The following is a 15,599-nucleotide window of genomic DNA, read 5'->3' as shown; positions in this document are numbered from 1 at the left end:
TATTTTAAATCTCCTGAGAAGAACAGATGTAGAAATATTTGTTTGCATATACCAGCAAGTTAGTCTCAAAGATGCTGCTATATACCAGAAGGTCTGTCAACAGAGATGCGCACAGAGATGCAGAGAGTCATGCTCCAGAATATCTCACATTCATACTTGCAAGTAGACATCATGTAAAACACCCAGTTCCTGAGTATAACCTCCCTTAATAACATTTGTCACAAGGTTCCTGCAGTTAAAGCACAGGGGTTGGTTGTTGCAGATTTTGGCGGTTTCCAGACAAGAAACAAGTAAGCCTAGAGCAAATCCACAGCTCGTGTCTTCCTGTGTGGAGGAAAATGTGTACCCTACTTCTGGAAGAAAGAAGAACTTTAATAAACTGACAATTATGTACCATACTTAGAACAATGGCACCGAGAATTCTGCTGGCAGAAAGATTTACTTTATGGTGCGATACTTTGGATCTTCCAACCTAGAAAATTCTGTGATTCTGTGATTCTGTGAAGAAGCGTGGTGGGGCAGCTCTAACTCCCTTTGCTTTATTAGTGCGGGTAAAGTGATACTATCTCTGCCTAGCAGTTTCCTTTTCTGGAGGCCTAAGCAGACAGTTTCCTCCACAGGGTAAAACCCCTGAAAGCAGAAAGAAAATACTGAAGCACACCCTGAGCAGAATGAAGCAGCCATCAGAGGTATCTGATTTTGACGGTCTGTTACATGGCAGACATCTTGACAATGACACTCGTGACCAACAATGACAGAGAAATCCCTGAGCATGAAATTCTCCTTCAGCCCCTGCAGTAGGCAATGCATGGGCAGCCAAAGCGTCTTGCCTTCTCTACTCACCCTGCTTCTCAGCACTGCAGTTCCTGTCCCTTCTCCCAGTGCGCCATTGTCACGACTTGAAGGAGTCAGTAGGATTTCCAGTCAAGAAGGACTTTCATTTTTATAATCCTTTTAGATTCTTCATCTGTATTTTCTTAGATTTCTAGTTGCACGCAGCATCTGCTGGTTGCTTACAGCAGAGGGGATTCAGCTAATCCAGTGGTTCATCAACAGAAGATTAATTAGTCCTCTTGCCTAACTTCCAGATTGTGGCAGTTTAGCGTATCCTTCTTTTGGCTAAGGACGGAGTAACCGCTGTACATTGAACCAAGGAGATAAGGAGATCATGATTTAAATACACTAATTCCTGTACTTTCTAAAGACCTACAGGAGTCCTACAGCATGCGGTGCAGCAAAAGTTAACTATACTGTAAAAACAATTACGTTGAGATGATTTATTGGTAACAATAATCTGGGATGTGATGATGGTCACAGTTAAATTCATTCTGGAGTGTTTTCCTACGCAGCCAGCAGGGACTTGTGAAACACTGTGAAGGAAAAGTATGCATCCCTTTCAGAAAAGATGCTTTAACCCTCCTCTGCCCCCAAGGTATCAGCCCAAGATGACGACATGAAATTGTGTCACTTTGCAGCTGCATGCGAAACAAGGGAGCCAGCAGAAGACAAAGGGAGTGTTTCCAAATTCCTCTGCACCACCCTGTTCTCAGGAGGTGGGGACTGAAATTCTTGAGAAGGAGCATGTGCAAACAGTTGCTAAAACAGGAACGAGATGTATAGTTTCCAACACTGTGGTCTGAATGGAAAAGGAAACCGTAGCAAAACATTCCTGAGGCTTAGTTTTTCCCATCTGAGCTTTTCTAGCACCACGGAAGCTCATTTCCAGTGTCCAAGCCTGCCCTTCCCTGCAAAAGGAGGGAAGAGTGACATGCAGCTTCTCACCTGGTAGTGTGAGAAACGGATTCAGAGCAGAAAGAGCTAGTTCTGCTTTAGAGCTAGCCCGTGACACCTTGCCTGGGGACCCTCTGCTTCTGCCAGCATTTGTGCCTCACCTTCCCCAGTGAAGCCCTAGTCTCTCATCTGGGAATTGCCCAGGAGCACATCAGGACTGCTGATATTGTGCCTGGGAGTCCCAGCTGTGGACCGGGGCACCAAAGTCTTATGTTCTGCGCAAATGCAATCACCAGCTGCTTTCTGCTCCTCTTCTGCCCCTCCAACCACTCTGAAGACAGTCTACTCTGAAAGAAATTACAGAAAAGTGTGAAGGAAGAGAGAAGGGAAGCTAGAGTTAAAGGAAAAAAAGATCTTAAACAATGAGGAGGAGACCCTGCAGGCTTGGAGAGAGAAGAGTGGACAGGGGGAAGACCCAGAGGCGTGGGGGGGGGGGGCAGATGCAAGCAAAAGAAGCAAGTATAAAAAAACAGAGGCAAAATGGGGCAGGGGAGAAAAAAAAGAAAAAAAAAAAAAAAAGAGAAAGATGAGGTGCTAGAAATACAAAGGGTAGATAGAAAGGGAGGGAGAAAATACACATACGGTGTCCCCAAGTTTGGGCACAGCAGCAAAGTTTGCTGCTTGTTGTCTCATGAGCCCAGCACTCCGGGAAGGACAGTATCTGTTTAGATTTGTGTCTAAATTTAAACCCTGATTGCCTTGCCTCCCCCTCCTCTCCCCTCCCTCCCTTCCTCTCACCCACCCGCCCTTCTTCCTTGTTCGTAGCGCAGGGCAGCTCACTGGGCTCTGTCAGTTTTCAAGCTGAGCGGGAGCGTGGATATTACCTACCCTCCACGGCAGCGCGATTTTGCTCTGGCTTGGCTGAAGTTTTCCCGCAGATAAGAGGGAAAGGGGTGGGGAAGACAGATTGCCCCGAGGACACCTCTCTGGCAGGACATGGAGGTAAAGAAAACTTTTATTTCCACTTGCTTGTGGCTCACTCTCAGATCTGCACTAGCTGCACCTTGCAAAGCAATTTCTCACTGAAGGCAGCTCAAAATACCTTTCCGCTGAGGTTCAGATAAATGCCTCTCGCCGCCGCTCCACCTCAGAATATTTTGTGGGGTTCAGTTCAGATTTGGAGGAGGGGGTCAGTGTGGGGAGAAATTACATCTGTGAAGGGGAATGAAGGGTTGCCATTTACTTTTTTAGTCTCTGAGGTGGGAACAAAAGTAACATTTTAAATGGGATAGTTTTTTAATCAGTTAAAAAATCAGTGAAATTGGGTGCATAAGAAGTGATCAAACCGTATGGATTAGTGGGCACCTTGGGGTTGGTTCCTACCCGACCCACACAGCAGCAGCTGTGATTTAGACCCTCTTGCCGCCCCTGTTCCACGTGGAAGGTGCGGTCTCACTTTCATTATCAGCAGCATTTTGGTCCAGGAAAGAGAACCTGAGAGCCTTTGCTTCAGCGGGGTGAAGGGGCTGACACACCCACGGAATGGTTCCTGTGCCTCTCTTCATGCTGTGTGCCTTGTGCCTTGAGGGAGTGGGAGCTCTTGTCTCCTGATGGGCACTGCTGATGGACAGGGGTGTGGAAGCACAAGTGAAGATGCCCTGGCGTTTAAGTCCAAGCCTTCTCCTGTGCAGCAGCTTCGTAGGCAAGGCAGTTCGCCTCTCCTTGCCTCCTTTCCCATTCGTACGAAATGAGACTGAAAGTGGATTGGATTCACTAGCTTTTCAAATGTCTTTTTAGATTTCAGAGGAAAAAGATCCTTTTTTTTTTTTTTTTTTTTTTTTTTTTTTTTTTTTTAGGAGAGGCACAGGAGGTAGAAAGGTGATTGCAACATTGGCAAAACCTCAAATAACGAAAGAGGACTTTGGGTATTTCTTTCAGCCAAACACAGATCTTACTAAACACTTTGTATTATCTTCACAGAGAAGCCTTTTTGTGTTGATGTGGCACCAACAGCCAGGGACATGCCACAAAGCCAGGGAGCAGTGTGCTTGAGGCACCACTATAATTTTTCTTTGAAGATTTCCATCACATAGCGCAGCGGGGCAGTTCTGATAACACACAGGTGTTAACATCACTGTCCTTGTTATCTGTGCTAGCCTGCCCTACAGGCAAGGGTTAAAGATCAGGCGTGTTCATTACAAGAAAAGTCCTCAACAGACTAAAAAACGTTGGTGTGGAGAAGGACCAAGCACTGCTTCAACCAATGCAGCATAGCCGATATGCAGCATGACAATTAGGTAGCTTTGTAAGGGTTTTTAGACTGGACAGAGCCTGCATCAGGAACCGTTAATGCTTGTTTTGTTCTTTCTCACTATGTAGTGTCCTGTGATGTCTCAGAGGGGGAGTTGAGCTCTTAAATTGTTGTAACTGCTGTGCACAGGAAGCCGCATATGGAACAAAGAATAAACGAGGACTAAAACAAAAATTCTGTCGTGCTGAGGACACTCTGCCCCATCTCCTCTGCTTTGCACACACATGGGACTGCACCCCTCAAGTACTTTCTGTTGTCTGCTGCAGGGGTGTTTTAGAGTAGTAAGGCACAGGCCTTCGTTTCCTTTTGGGAGCCACGTGTCACACACACGGCAGGTCTGTCAGGAAGCTTCTCTGAAGTATCTAGCCTATGACTCGTCCTTTTGATTCTGCCCCTTTTCCTCTATTTCCCACTCATTCCCTGTGTTACCTTATTTTCTGATCAGCTGTAGATTTCGCCATCTGTTCTTATTTTTAAAAACATCTCAACTCCCAGAACATCTTAAAAGTGGCACACTTGGTCTTCTCCCCTTGCCCCAACCCTCCAAAAAGATGGTTAATGTCCCAAAATTAAGAAGATATTAGACCAAAATAGATCAAAGAGCAAAAACTTGAGTTTCCACCTGCTAATTCTCTTCTCTGTTCCTCCTGAGAGCTTTTCATAGACAGTGTGAGCAAGACAGAGAGGCTCGTTACCGTCTTTTGCTTTAAAAATACATTTAATGCTCCTGTGCGACAGGAACGAGAAGTTCCGTCATTTCCCCATTTGTTTCGTCGGTAGCATGCAGAGCTCTTCTGTGCTTTGCTGCTGGCATAACTGGCAAGCTCTTTGCTCTAGTGGGACACATGGGGATTACGAGCATTAGGAAAAAAGAAGGGCAGAGGGCCGACCTAGCCAGCTGATTTCCATCACGTCTCTGGCAGGAAGACCCTGTTTTTGAAAAACCTACAGAAGCGAGATAGTTGGGCTCGCTTTCTTAGAGAGGTTAGTGTATTTTTGGGGCTCTTTAGGGGAGAGTTCCTACAGTCTTAGACATTCTGCTACTAGGAATGTACTACGTTGAAACCAGTACCTGTAGCCATTTCATGTCCCCAAGAGAAAGAAAATAGCAGCCAAACCCCATTCTTGCCAGTTCATATAATTTTGTGACTCTGCTGATGTTGGGTTTTTTTATTTGTTTGTTTTTGTGAAAGACCCAGCTCATTGACGCAAGATAGGTCTGAGAATCGGTTTTCATTCCACTGTTATGACCAATCAAAAGAACTTAAAATCATGAAGCTTCTACCACAGACTGCTAACTTCAGGAGTTTGTATTTAAAAGCTGTGAAATCAGTGAAAGCTGAGCTACTTGTGAAATAAGCAGCCACTAAATCTTTGCACTCACAGTACAAAAAGGATTGGGAATCATTAGTTTACACCTTCAGAGTTGGCCCAAGCTGTCTCACTCTCATAGCTGCACTAAACCTTGCTGAAAATATTGTGGGTGAAGGCATTCACTGAAAGTTCTTGTGGCTTTCTGCAGCCCATAGTCAACAGCAGTCATGGCATTCCTCTTTCCAGCCTCTCTGTAGGAGCTTGGGAGCATGGAGACATTTGAACTTTACTCACAAAACAAGGGGAAGCAATCCAAGACAGTTTCAGTTTGATGGCTCCCTGTGGTGCAGTGGGTCCCCCCAGCTGTGAAGGTGCAGCAAGCAGCTTTAGTTCAGGAAGATTCCTCTCTCCTTTGTGCCTACCAAGAGATTTCATGTCTTTCTTTGATGTCTCCATTCCCATCTCTTTTCTGCAGTTAGCTCCTGCTGGATCTTCGTTTTGCCTGCTGCTACACCGGCTCAGCAGAGGAGAAGCTTTTCCAGGTCTGAGAGCAGTTCTCTGCTCACTTTTCCACTTTCCTTCTGTGCACCCTTCTGGACATAGCTCCAGCCTCCAGTCCTGTGCTCTCCCCACACCACATGTCCTCCTCTGGGCCGTTTGGGGAGCACTGTGTCCACTGCTCTTTTCAGTAGCCCGGTCCTTTGTCGGGTGATCCCACAAAGAGGCCCAGGGTCCTGCCCCACTCTATCTAGCAGCAGAGCAGCTCAGAGAAAATTCCTCTGACTCCTCTGTTCCACATCTCCACCTGGAGAAACCTCTTGCGTTTCAGACACATCCCCTCCCTCATCTCTCTCCTACAGGTAGGGTCAGAAGCCGTTTCTTCTTTTTTGCTGTGGTCAACCAGACATTACAACAGAGCACATTTCCAGGTCTAGCATCCCTAATTGCTGTGTCCTTCCAGAAGCTACGGGGAATAACACTGTCTCCCAAACTACAGGGCAACTGTCTTTCTGCAGAGCTGCTTACCCTGACCCTAGGAAAACTGTGTGAAGGGTGTATCACTTGAGAGGATTGAAGAGAAGGGGAAGAAGGAAAGGATATTTACTGTGTGGCTGATAGGGCTGAAATTTGTGTGCATTATGGCCCTCAGAGCAGCAGGACAGTAAGCCATGTGGAGGTGAGCTGGGTTGAGCGAGTTCTCTGCTCACCCTTGCAGCTGTGGATCCAAGAGAAGTACAGGCAGCATGCCATGGTTGGCTCTGCCAGGAAACAATTTACCTTTCTCAGGAAGTTCTTCTAGATTTCAAGCTTTCAAGCTTCGTTCTCATTCCAAAAGTTAAAACCTTCCCCTTTCACTTTTCTTTTTTCTCATTTATTTTTCATTTTGCTGAACAACATTTTCACCTCAAATGCAGTGCTTTTCAATGTTTTCTCCCAAACTCATCAAAGTGACACAGGATGTCTGTCTAACTAAAGGAGAAGGTATTGACATGTAGTAGGAGAGGTACCGTGTGACCCCATTTTACTCCTCAGGACTGGACAAGTTTAGGACCTGCCTGACAGTAAACAGCACATCTGCAGCAGAGCTGGACTTCCCCAGTCCAGAGACTGGATGAGGCTCCCTGTTGAGGGACAGAGGGGAACAAAACCAAACCCTATGGGCTGTGCTGTGACCCTTACTTGTACCTAGAGGAGACCCTGTAAATGGTGTGCTTTTAAGGAATTAAGAATTAAAGCTTTTCCTGTGCCAGTAAAGAAGGGATGATTCTTTATAACCCTTCCTCTCCTTTGCTCCTTGTTTTGACTTTTGGGTGTCTGAGTATCCCAGGTCATGCCAATAGCTCTTTGGAAAAGACTTCCTTCCTGTACTCTACAGTCTAACTGGCAGGACACTTTACTGCCGAGCAGCATATTATGCATACCTTCTCTACCGCATTCCCAGGATCTGCTTATCTGAAGAACAGGGGAAAACATCAGCATCGCTTTACAGATAGCTGCCATAGATGCTGCTAGGAAGCTCTGCTGGTTTCCCTCATGGGACTGACCAAGCCCATACAAACGAGGGATGATTTTCCTCTCTGTTTCCATGTGGGTGGTTAACAGTTCTAGAGGGGTGGATGCTCCTTTTCCTGAAATACCAACTCTGCAGCCTCAGTTTGGGATCTGAGACAACAGCTGTACCCAGCAGCAAAAGAACCTGTTGGGAGGACTGGGCTATTTTGCAGGTGATGCCTTCTTGCTGCTTGTAGGTGCTCTGATACTTCTTACTGCAGAGACACAGCCTGTTTTGGTGTCTTACAATTACATGTCTTCAGCAGCTTGCAACACAGCATGCATTAGGATGAGTTTGGTCTAGAGATGGGATCTGTTGTGTAAGGAGAAGTTACTTTACATACTTACTGCATGGTTGCTTCACACCCAGGTCTTGTCAGAGGCATGGGCACTTTGTTTTTAGGGTGCCTCAGGTAGGTGTCTCATTTCATCCAAGCCACAATGTATCCAGCTATGGTCTTCTGCCAGCAATGCTATTACATCCACATCCAGTATGAGGCATATCTTTGTGATATCTCACCCTCAGTACATGGGTTCCGGTAATGTACTGACAGAGATGAGGCTTATCTGCCCCACTAGTGCCAAATGAAGCTTTCACCTCTGAGAAAGAGAGAAGAGATTAGACCACATTCCTGTCAGATATGAACACGTTGCTTGCTAAAAGGTACTTCTTAAAGTCTTCTTCAGATAAAGACACAGGCCTCACTTGCTAAACTGACAGCTGATACAGATGCATGACATTGTTCCCTTCTTCGTCAGCATCATGTTTTCAAAGAGCCTGAATCCCATACAACAGGCAACGAGGTGGTAAGCTCTTTTCTGTATCCTAGTGTCCATGTGCAAGGAAACCTGTTCAGCCGTTGTAAGGTGATACACGCTGTTATAGTCAGTGTGGATGAGTAGTGGCCAGTCTGGAAGGGATATTGATTTACCACTGCCAGCTTCAACAAAACCACTGTTCATCTCAGGCTTCTGAAATGCATGCTCCTAGCGTGATAGAACCACAGCTCAAACTGTGCTGTTGTGCAGGTTGGTAGCTGTGGCACGCAGTGGTACTTTTCTGAGCGCCTTGAAGTACTTCCCAAAATAGAAAACCTTTACCTGATGCTTTATCACTGAACCATGCTACATACTGCTTCTTAAGGCAAGAAATATATTGCTTACATAGATCACAGCTTTTCAAGGACAATGAATAATGTGCACAGTTTGGAAAGCCTCAGTATCTAGAGCATGCAGACAGATTGTTTGTTCAGAGCTTTGTGTCTTTACACAAAAATGCGAAGGAGAGGGAAAGCTGACTCGGAAAAATGGAATTAAGTCAAGGTGGCTGTGCAGTTGGACAGAGGACAGCAGTCTAAACTTTTTAATACAGAGGAAACGGAATCATTTAGTGCCTGGGAATAATGGGATCAAATTAAAAGGAGGATGTATATCTCACCAAACAGCAGGAAGGATTTCTAGCAGTGAGATCTAGTAGGGTTTGGAATAATTATTGAAATGCACAGGAAACCTCTTTTCCATGAGTGATTTAACTCATGAGAGAACATTCAAAAGACAGTGTCAGGAGCTACCTTCTGCTGAATCCAAGCAGTATCGTTGGAGCCACCAGAGGGGGAGGACAATGCTGTTCTTGCAGTCCTTCCATGCGTGGAACTGCTAGCAGGAGTTAGTGGCTCTTCAGTATCAGGACCAGAAAGTATTTATGATTCCTTCCTGCTCCATCACATTGTTCAAGCCCTACACACTTCTACCCATGGGAAACTTAAGTCAAAATAAACTGACATAATACCTGCAAGACTCTGGGAAGTGTTCTATTATTGCCTATGTATAATTCAAAACCCATGCTACTTTACATTCTTGCTTCCTGTTTTAAGGATGGATTTCTTTATCCTCTAAAATTGTGTGCTGCAACAGCAATCATGGATTATTCAAGTCAATCCTCTTCAAATACCTTTCTGCTGAGTGCTGTCTTCCACTGATGTAAGTTCAGATGAAAAAGGTCCTCTTCATTCCTCCCCTCTTTTTTCATATACACACACTTGAGCTTGTGTGCCAGGTTTCCTAGGAATTTCAGCTCTTGGGCCCTGCAGCTAGAGTGTGTTTAACTTGTGAGATGTGTGCAGTTTAATTTGGTTTCCTTGTTAGTCTTTACAAAAAGCATGGAGTTCTGAACACTGTCCCTCCATGAAAACACAGCGTTTTCATTGCCAGGTGCAAGATCCTCATTTTGTTGGAGGCACAGGCGCTGTCAGTGCAAACAAGTACACACATGCACACCGATCCTGGAGACAGCAGGTGTCTGTGAACAGAGCAGAGTGGAAGAAAAGGGATGGATTGCTGAATATGTGGGAGTATGAGGTAACAGGGCACATACATGTAACAGGTCAGGCAATCACCCTTACAGAGAGGAAACAGTTTTAGCACTGTCACTTTCATCTCCCTTCTCAGCACAGCTGTCTTTTTCACTAGTGCCAGGACTACTAATCTTATGTAATATTGAGGCAGGCTCTGTATAGCTCTTTCATCTCCCAGATCAACATCTTCTCCTCTAATATCAGTGCCTCTGATCTCATGTAATAACAAGCCCTACTCTGTATAACTCAAGAAGTCTTTGTGCACAGTCACCGCAGGGTTTCTTCTTGGCCTCTCTCCTCCTGCACCGTCTTTGACTCCGACTTCCCACCCCAGTCTCCGGCCCTTGGCACTGGCGTCTCAGACTTACACTGCTCCACTTCTGCCCTTGGGCACCTGCAGTGAGTGACCCACTGGCAACGCTCTCCACGCCAGACCCTGCAGGGCATTGCCCAGAAGCACGGAGCTCCAGGACCCGTCTTACAGGGCCCATTACTGCAGCAGCTTCACACCCTGACCCAGCAAACTGAGGTCTCCATCATCCACAGCAGCTCTTCGAACCCCTGTAGCAAGCATCAGTGTAGGCTGTAGATTCTCAAAGGCCAAAGCTGGAAGCCTTTTCTTTTTGTAGCCTGTGGGAAAGAAACCTGTAAAGTAATGCAGCTGTTACATGTATTACTTCTGCGTCTGCTCTGCAACTTAAGTATTTCTGGATCATTCTCTTGTAAATTGAATATCATTTTTCATTACAGAATCTTTCATTTTAAGGTTGGCAAACCCAGAAACACATTGGCCAGAGCTTCCTAGTGCTGATTGAACTCACTGAGTGGCATGCAGGCAGTGAGCCTACACTTCCTGTACACCTGGTTCCGGTGCCCCACCTGCAGAAACTGTGTCTGAGGTTGAAGGAGCTTGGTCCCTCTTCTTGTCACAGAAAGAACGTGCAAGAGTTTCAGTCAGACATTGAGAAAAAGAAATAGAGCATTGGAATAGGTAGGGTATTACAAAGTTCCTATAGGCATTGGTTTTCTCTTTAATGGGGTTGTTGGGATAATTTTATAAGCAGGTTAACTCAGAAACAGAGATAATAATCTCACAGATCACAGAAAAAATCCATGTCAAAGGCTAAGCTGTAGCTCAGGAGTTGCTTGTGTGCATTCTCCTTAGGGTGTATGTTAGAGCCATTTACCTATGGGAATCACTAATTTCCTAATGCCTCATTACAGCTGATCCAGACTTGGCTTGAAAATTCAGAAGGACATTTGCAAACATAACTGTAAGTTGCAGCTGCCTGGATTCATCGGCCCAGCCTAGGCCCGGCTTTTCAGAGGGCTCACAACCTAGAAGCTCCAGGCAGAGCCAAAGGGAAGGCAGCTGCTGAGAAAGCTGTCACACAGACCCAGCTCCTAAATGCAGCAGGGGCTGCTGAGCCCTCCAGGGTCACACTAAAAAGACATCTCTGTGGATGTAGCTTAGCATTCACACCTCAAGTTGGCCGCTAGCTGCATGCTTACTATCGCTTTCCTCCCTTCCGTATCTGCATATCTTTTTAGACTAAATTCCTGGCCTAGATAAATACGAATCTCCTTCTCTGCCCTGCTTGTATCCAGAGTAGACCTAATTTAATAGCAATGTGTTACAAAGATAGCACAGGCCTAACTGATGAGTCCTGGAAGCTGCAGCAGTTGGGAGCTCTGCATAGGCTCATTTACCCTTTTGATTTTCCGTTCCCTGCATGATAAATTGAGAAGAGTTGAATCTCTGTGGTGCTGCAACCAGACTTTATCTAGCATCAAGTTTAAATTGGGAGGTATCACAATCAACTTGCAAAGAGCATTTAACCAAAGCATTTTGAACTGTTCCTGCTTCTCACATTCTCTGTGTCTGTTTTTTGACAGTTCAGTGACTGTGATTTCTAATTCGGCCTTCTGAATAGTTTCAGATTAGGCAATTAATGCAGTTTGCATATGCACCTGCTTAAAGGTCATCTTCTTTAACTGCTCTGTCAGTCCAGGAGCTGTCCTTCCCCACCCTACATGAAGCACCTTGTGTCTGAACCTCCTCCAGTCAAAAGTTCATCTTATTTCAGACCTCCGCTACAAGCAGGGCTTTTTCCTCACCCCACGTGAGGCAAGCAAGGGAGAAGCCAAACCGAACAGCAGTTGAAAGGTGATGCACAGAGCCGAGCTGTTTCCTGCATAGGCTGTTCCATTAGGTCAGCTCGTTTCCTTCAGAGCAGCTACCCAAGTGTGTCAATTTGTGTAGGTGAGAGCAGAGTGTAGCCTTGCACTGGGTCTGCAGCTGCAGTGCTGTGAAAGTCACTCAAAGCCACACTGTGATTCGAGTGGTTTAAAATCATAATTTTCTGCAAGGCACATTTTAATTAGCAGAAAGCTGTTTGTCTCAGAGGCCTGTATCAGATAACCATGGTTCATGTGTTGTATTCCCCACTCTCAAATAGTGTGCACGCATCCGCTGCCTTCCCAGCTGTCTCCCCTGAGCCTCAGCTGAGCAGAGATTGGGCTCGTGTGAGACTGGATGCACTTGCCTCACAGACTGCCTCACTTGCCCACTCTCTGGGAGGTTTTGCCGGTTGTTCCTGCGTTAGTTCCCCGCTCATCCTACTAGAGCAGCAAGAGCTCCCAAGACCGGGCCTGGAAATACACACAGAGAGGCACCACCAGATAATCTGGGGCAACTGACAGGCTGTGTGCAGTTCCCAGACCAGTAGCAACAGCAATCAGAAGTCTGAGAGGGAAACATCTGGAAGCCAAGAAGGATCCTGGCAAAATCCCAGGTCAGGAATAGAGCTCTGTACAAGGAGCTGATGCAAAAGTATGCTAGGTAAGCGGGTAATGTCTTAGAGTGGCTACTGCTCTTCTTCAGAACCACCATCTCACCCATGAAGGCATTTGCTAGTAGCATGACTTTCAAGGACAGATCCTAGATATTGGTTGTACAAGCTGCTAAGGACACATGGGAAGCCATGTGCTTCAATCCAGCCGGGCTGCAGCCTTGGTCACAGCTGTTTTCAGCTGTAGATTAGGACATCAGCATCACTGTACCAGCAGGAGAGATCAGCCCTTGGCTCTGAAGGAGCTGCTCCAGATCTGGAGTGTCTCTGGATTTCTAAACAACACGACCTCAACGACTTACCTACAAAGGATAATTTCTGAGAAATATCCCCTTTCCTTCCCTCCACATGCCTTTCATCTGCATTTTAGTTATCTGCAGTAGCTCATGTCTGGTTGTATCAACCAAGTTTTCAGACAGCATTTGTTGCTAGAGGGCTCCCATCAGATTGAGAGAAGGTGTTGATGACAGGGCTATATATCCTGCTTGACACACAAGAAAAGCCAGAGTTCCTCCTGAACTAAGTTGAAAGCTGTGTGGGTGTTCATTTGGAGAAGATTAGGTCTGGAAATTAAAAGTGGTGCTGTTTGAAAGAGAGCAGGGATCTTCAGTGATTTAGGAAAGTGGTACACTGGCTCTCTGATGATACAGCAATCTTGCTGCCAAAGTAATGCCAATTAGTTGCCTTCCTTGTGACTCCGAGGCAGTAAGGGACCTCATTTTCAGCATCTCCATCCACGTTTTGGTATTCTCGAGTAACAGCAATGCTCAGTGTTATCTGCTGCAAGACTCTGGCTCCCTGACAGCACTCGTTTTAGAGACACAAAATATTTCCCCCTCAAACACTTAACACTATTGTAAACTTGATGGAAAAGGACTGCAGATGTGTCGCTGGTGTTCACTTGGAGCAAGAGCTCTGCAACATCGAAACTGTTCTTTTAAGGCCAAAAGCTCATTTATAATGACCAGCAATTTCTTGAAACTGTTTGTTCCAGATAAATACAGCCAGTATTTTTAAACAGACACTAAGTCAAAGGAAATGGCAGGGCATTGAGTTCCCAGGCCTTCATAAAAAGAGGACACTTTCATCTGGTCTTCTAATATAGTCAAACTTAGTAATTGAAGACATCTTTAAATTAGTTGCATCTTTATATGTCAGTGCTGAAGGTTACTGATGGCTCAGCTCCAATTTGCAGCGTGCAGGGCACCACTGGGTAGCAGTTAGATGGTTTGAAATACATTACCATTTATAATGTAACATTATCCTAAACTACTAGCTTGTGAATCTCGATGTATTCCTTTTTTTTTTTTTTTTTTTTTAAGCTGTTACACCTGGCGTATCTCAGCCTCTTTTAAAGGGACATGTGTCGCCCTCACCACAACCGAGTAAGTCTGGAATAGGGACACTAGTGCACTCCAAAGAACAAGAAGAAAGAACATGAAAGAAAGGAGAAACCTGTGTGGTATATCTGGGCTTAAAACCTATACTGATGAGTTTTTGAAGACGGTGCTGTTTCAGATTACAGGAAAGCCCCTCTTGCATGGGGCTGCTCCAGAGAAAGGCTGTGGTACTGCGTGTATGGATGGAGCTGCTGTGCCTTTCATTGTTTCTCCACTCGCGTGGCTTGGTATGACTGGATTTAGCCAGATATCAACTTTATCCACAATCCTTTTCCTGCTGCCTGAAATTATTTCCATGTTGGCTGCTTGGCCTGCATGCAAGCGGCTGTGTTGGGCTGGTAATGAGGCAATTATAAAAGCATGGACCTTTTACAGGAAAGGCTGAGCCCATTTCTCCTTGAATGAATTCGATACCTTAATGAGGCTTGTCTGCTTGCCTTGCTTTCTCAGTCACCTTGTCAGTAGGCATCTGGCCTTGTTGGCAGTGTAGATCTTTGCCTCTCCACCTAGTCCTTCTACCCTTTCCTCTTCATTGTCCACAAGCAAATGTGGTCTTTAAAAATCTAGTGATCTTGATGATTACAGTCTCTTCTTACTGTACGTGGCAGTGCTTCTCCCCTCTGCAGTCACTCACTGATACTTAACAGTATAATAATAATACTTAACAGTATAATAATACCTGTTATTATACCTTCCTACCTCTCATCTGGGTCTTCTGTGTGCCCACTGCATTAGGAGTCATCTTGCCCTTTCAGTATCTTCTGACCCCTTATTCTCGCATGTTCTCTCTTCTGAATCTCATTTCAACTGTTTCATTTTTACTACTTTCAACATCTTCTTTGAGCTTCTCCTTCCTCTTACATTGTTGACTTAAAGGTCTAGGGAAACCATAGTCTGACTCCACTTGTTGACTGTGCATGCAGACAATTGTTATAGTACAGCTGTGCTGCTACAGACAGGAAGGGTAAGCTCAACAAACAGACCAATAAAAACAAGGGATGCACGTGACCAGGACATGAAATCTGTTGTCTAGCAGAACGTCCTTAAGATACCCTTATCATCTTGCTACATATTACTTTTTTTTTTTTTTTTAAACAGTTCAGTTATAAACCAGGCTTAAATTCCATTAAAAAGATGGTTTTCTGGGAGGGAATCAGCCCTTTGTAGGTGCTGGCCTTTCTCAGGACTTCCTTAGGAGGAGTTTTATGTCAACAAGGCATCTCAATTCATGTGTGCCCAAAGTACGCTTTACCACACAAAATCTGTATGGCAACATCCCACGGATACAGAGGTGAAATGCAAATACCTGATCTGGGGGCATGTTCACGCTGTGTCTGAGCTAATGATTCCCTTGGCGTGAGCACAGCATCAGATGAGTGCATTCAGTTTGATACCATCACGAGAAGTTGTGCAACACTGTGTGACTGTGGGGCTCTGATCCCTTGCTATAGGAAACCTTAGACTGCTCTGCTTCGCGCTGTGCAGTCACCCCCAGATGCGTGTGTTGTGGAGAACCAGCGTGCCACAGAGGACCAAGTGTCAGGGTGGAATTCCTGCAGCCCTGGAGAAAAATTCTGTCCTGGGT

At 45.5% G+C, this 15,599-nt stretch overlaps 1 protein-coding gene across 1 annotated transcript in view; it reads left to right on the top strand.

The window, feature by feature from the left end:
• Positions 1–2,607: 2,607 nt before the first annotated feature.
• Positions 2,608–15,599, top strand: part of RCSD1 (RCSD domain containing 1) — a 33,176-nt gene continuing 20,184 nt past the window's right edge. Inside the window, exon 1 of the mRNA XM_032208293.1 lies at positions 2,608–2,733. Coding sequence (XP_032064184.1) covers positions 2,728–2,733 — 6 coding nt within the window. The 5' untranslated portion in view covers positions 2,608–2,727. The remainder of the gene's footprint in view (positions 2,734–15,599) is intronic.

The sequence above is a fragment of the Aythya fuligula genome, chromosome 1 (genome assembly GCF_009819795.1).
Source record: "Aythya fuligula isolate bAytFul2 chromosome 1, bAytFul2.pri, whole genome shotgun sequence".
Classification (NCBI taxonomy): domain Eukaryota; kingdom Metazoa; phylum Chordata; class Aves; order Anseriformes; family Anatidae; genus Aythya; species Aythya fuligula.
The sequence above is the reverse complement of the archived record's forward strand: the minus strand, read 5'-3'. Positions and strand labels throughout refer to the sequence as shown.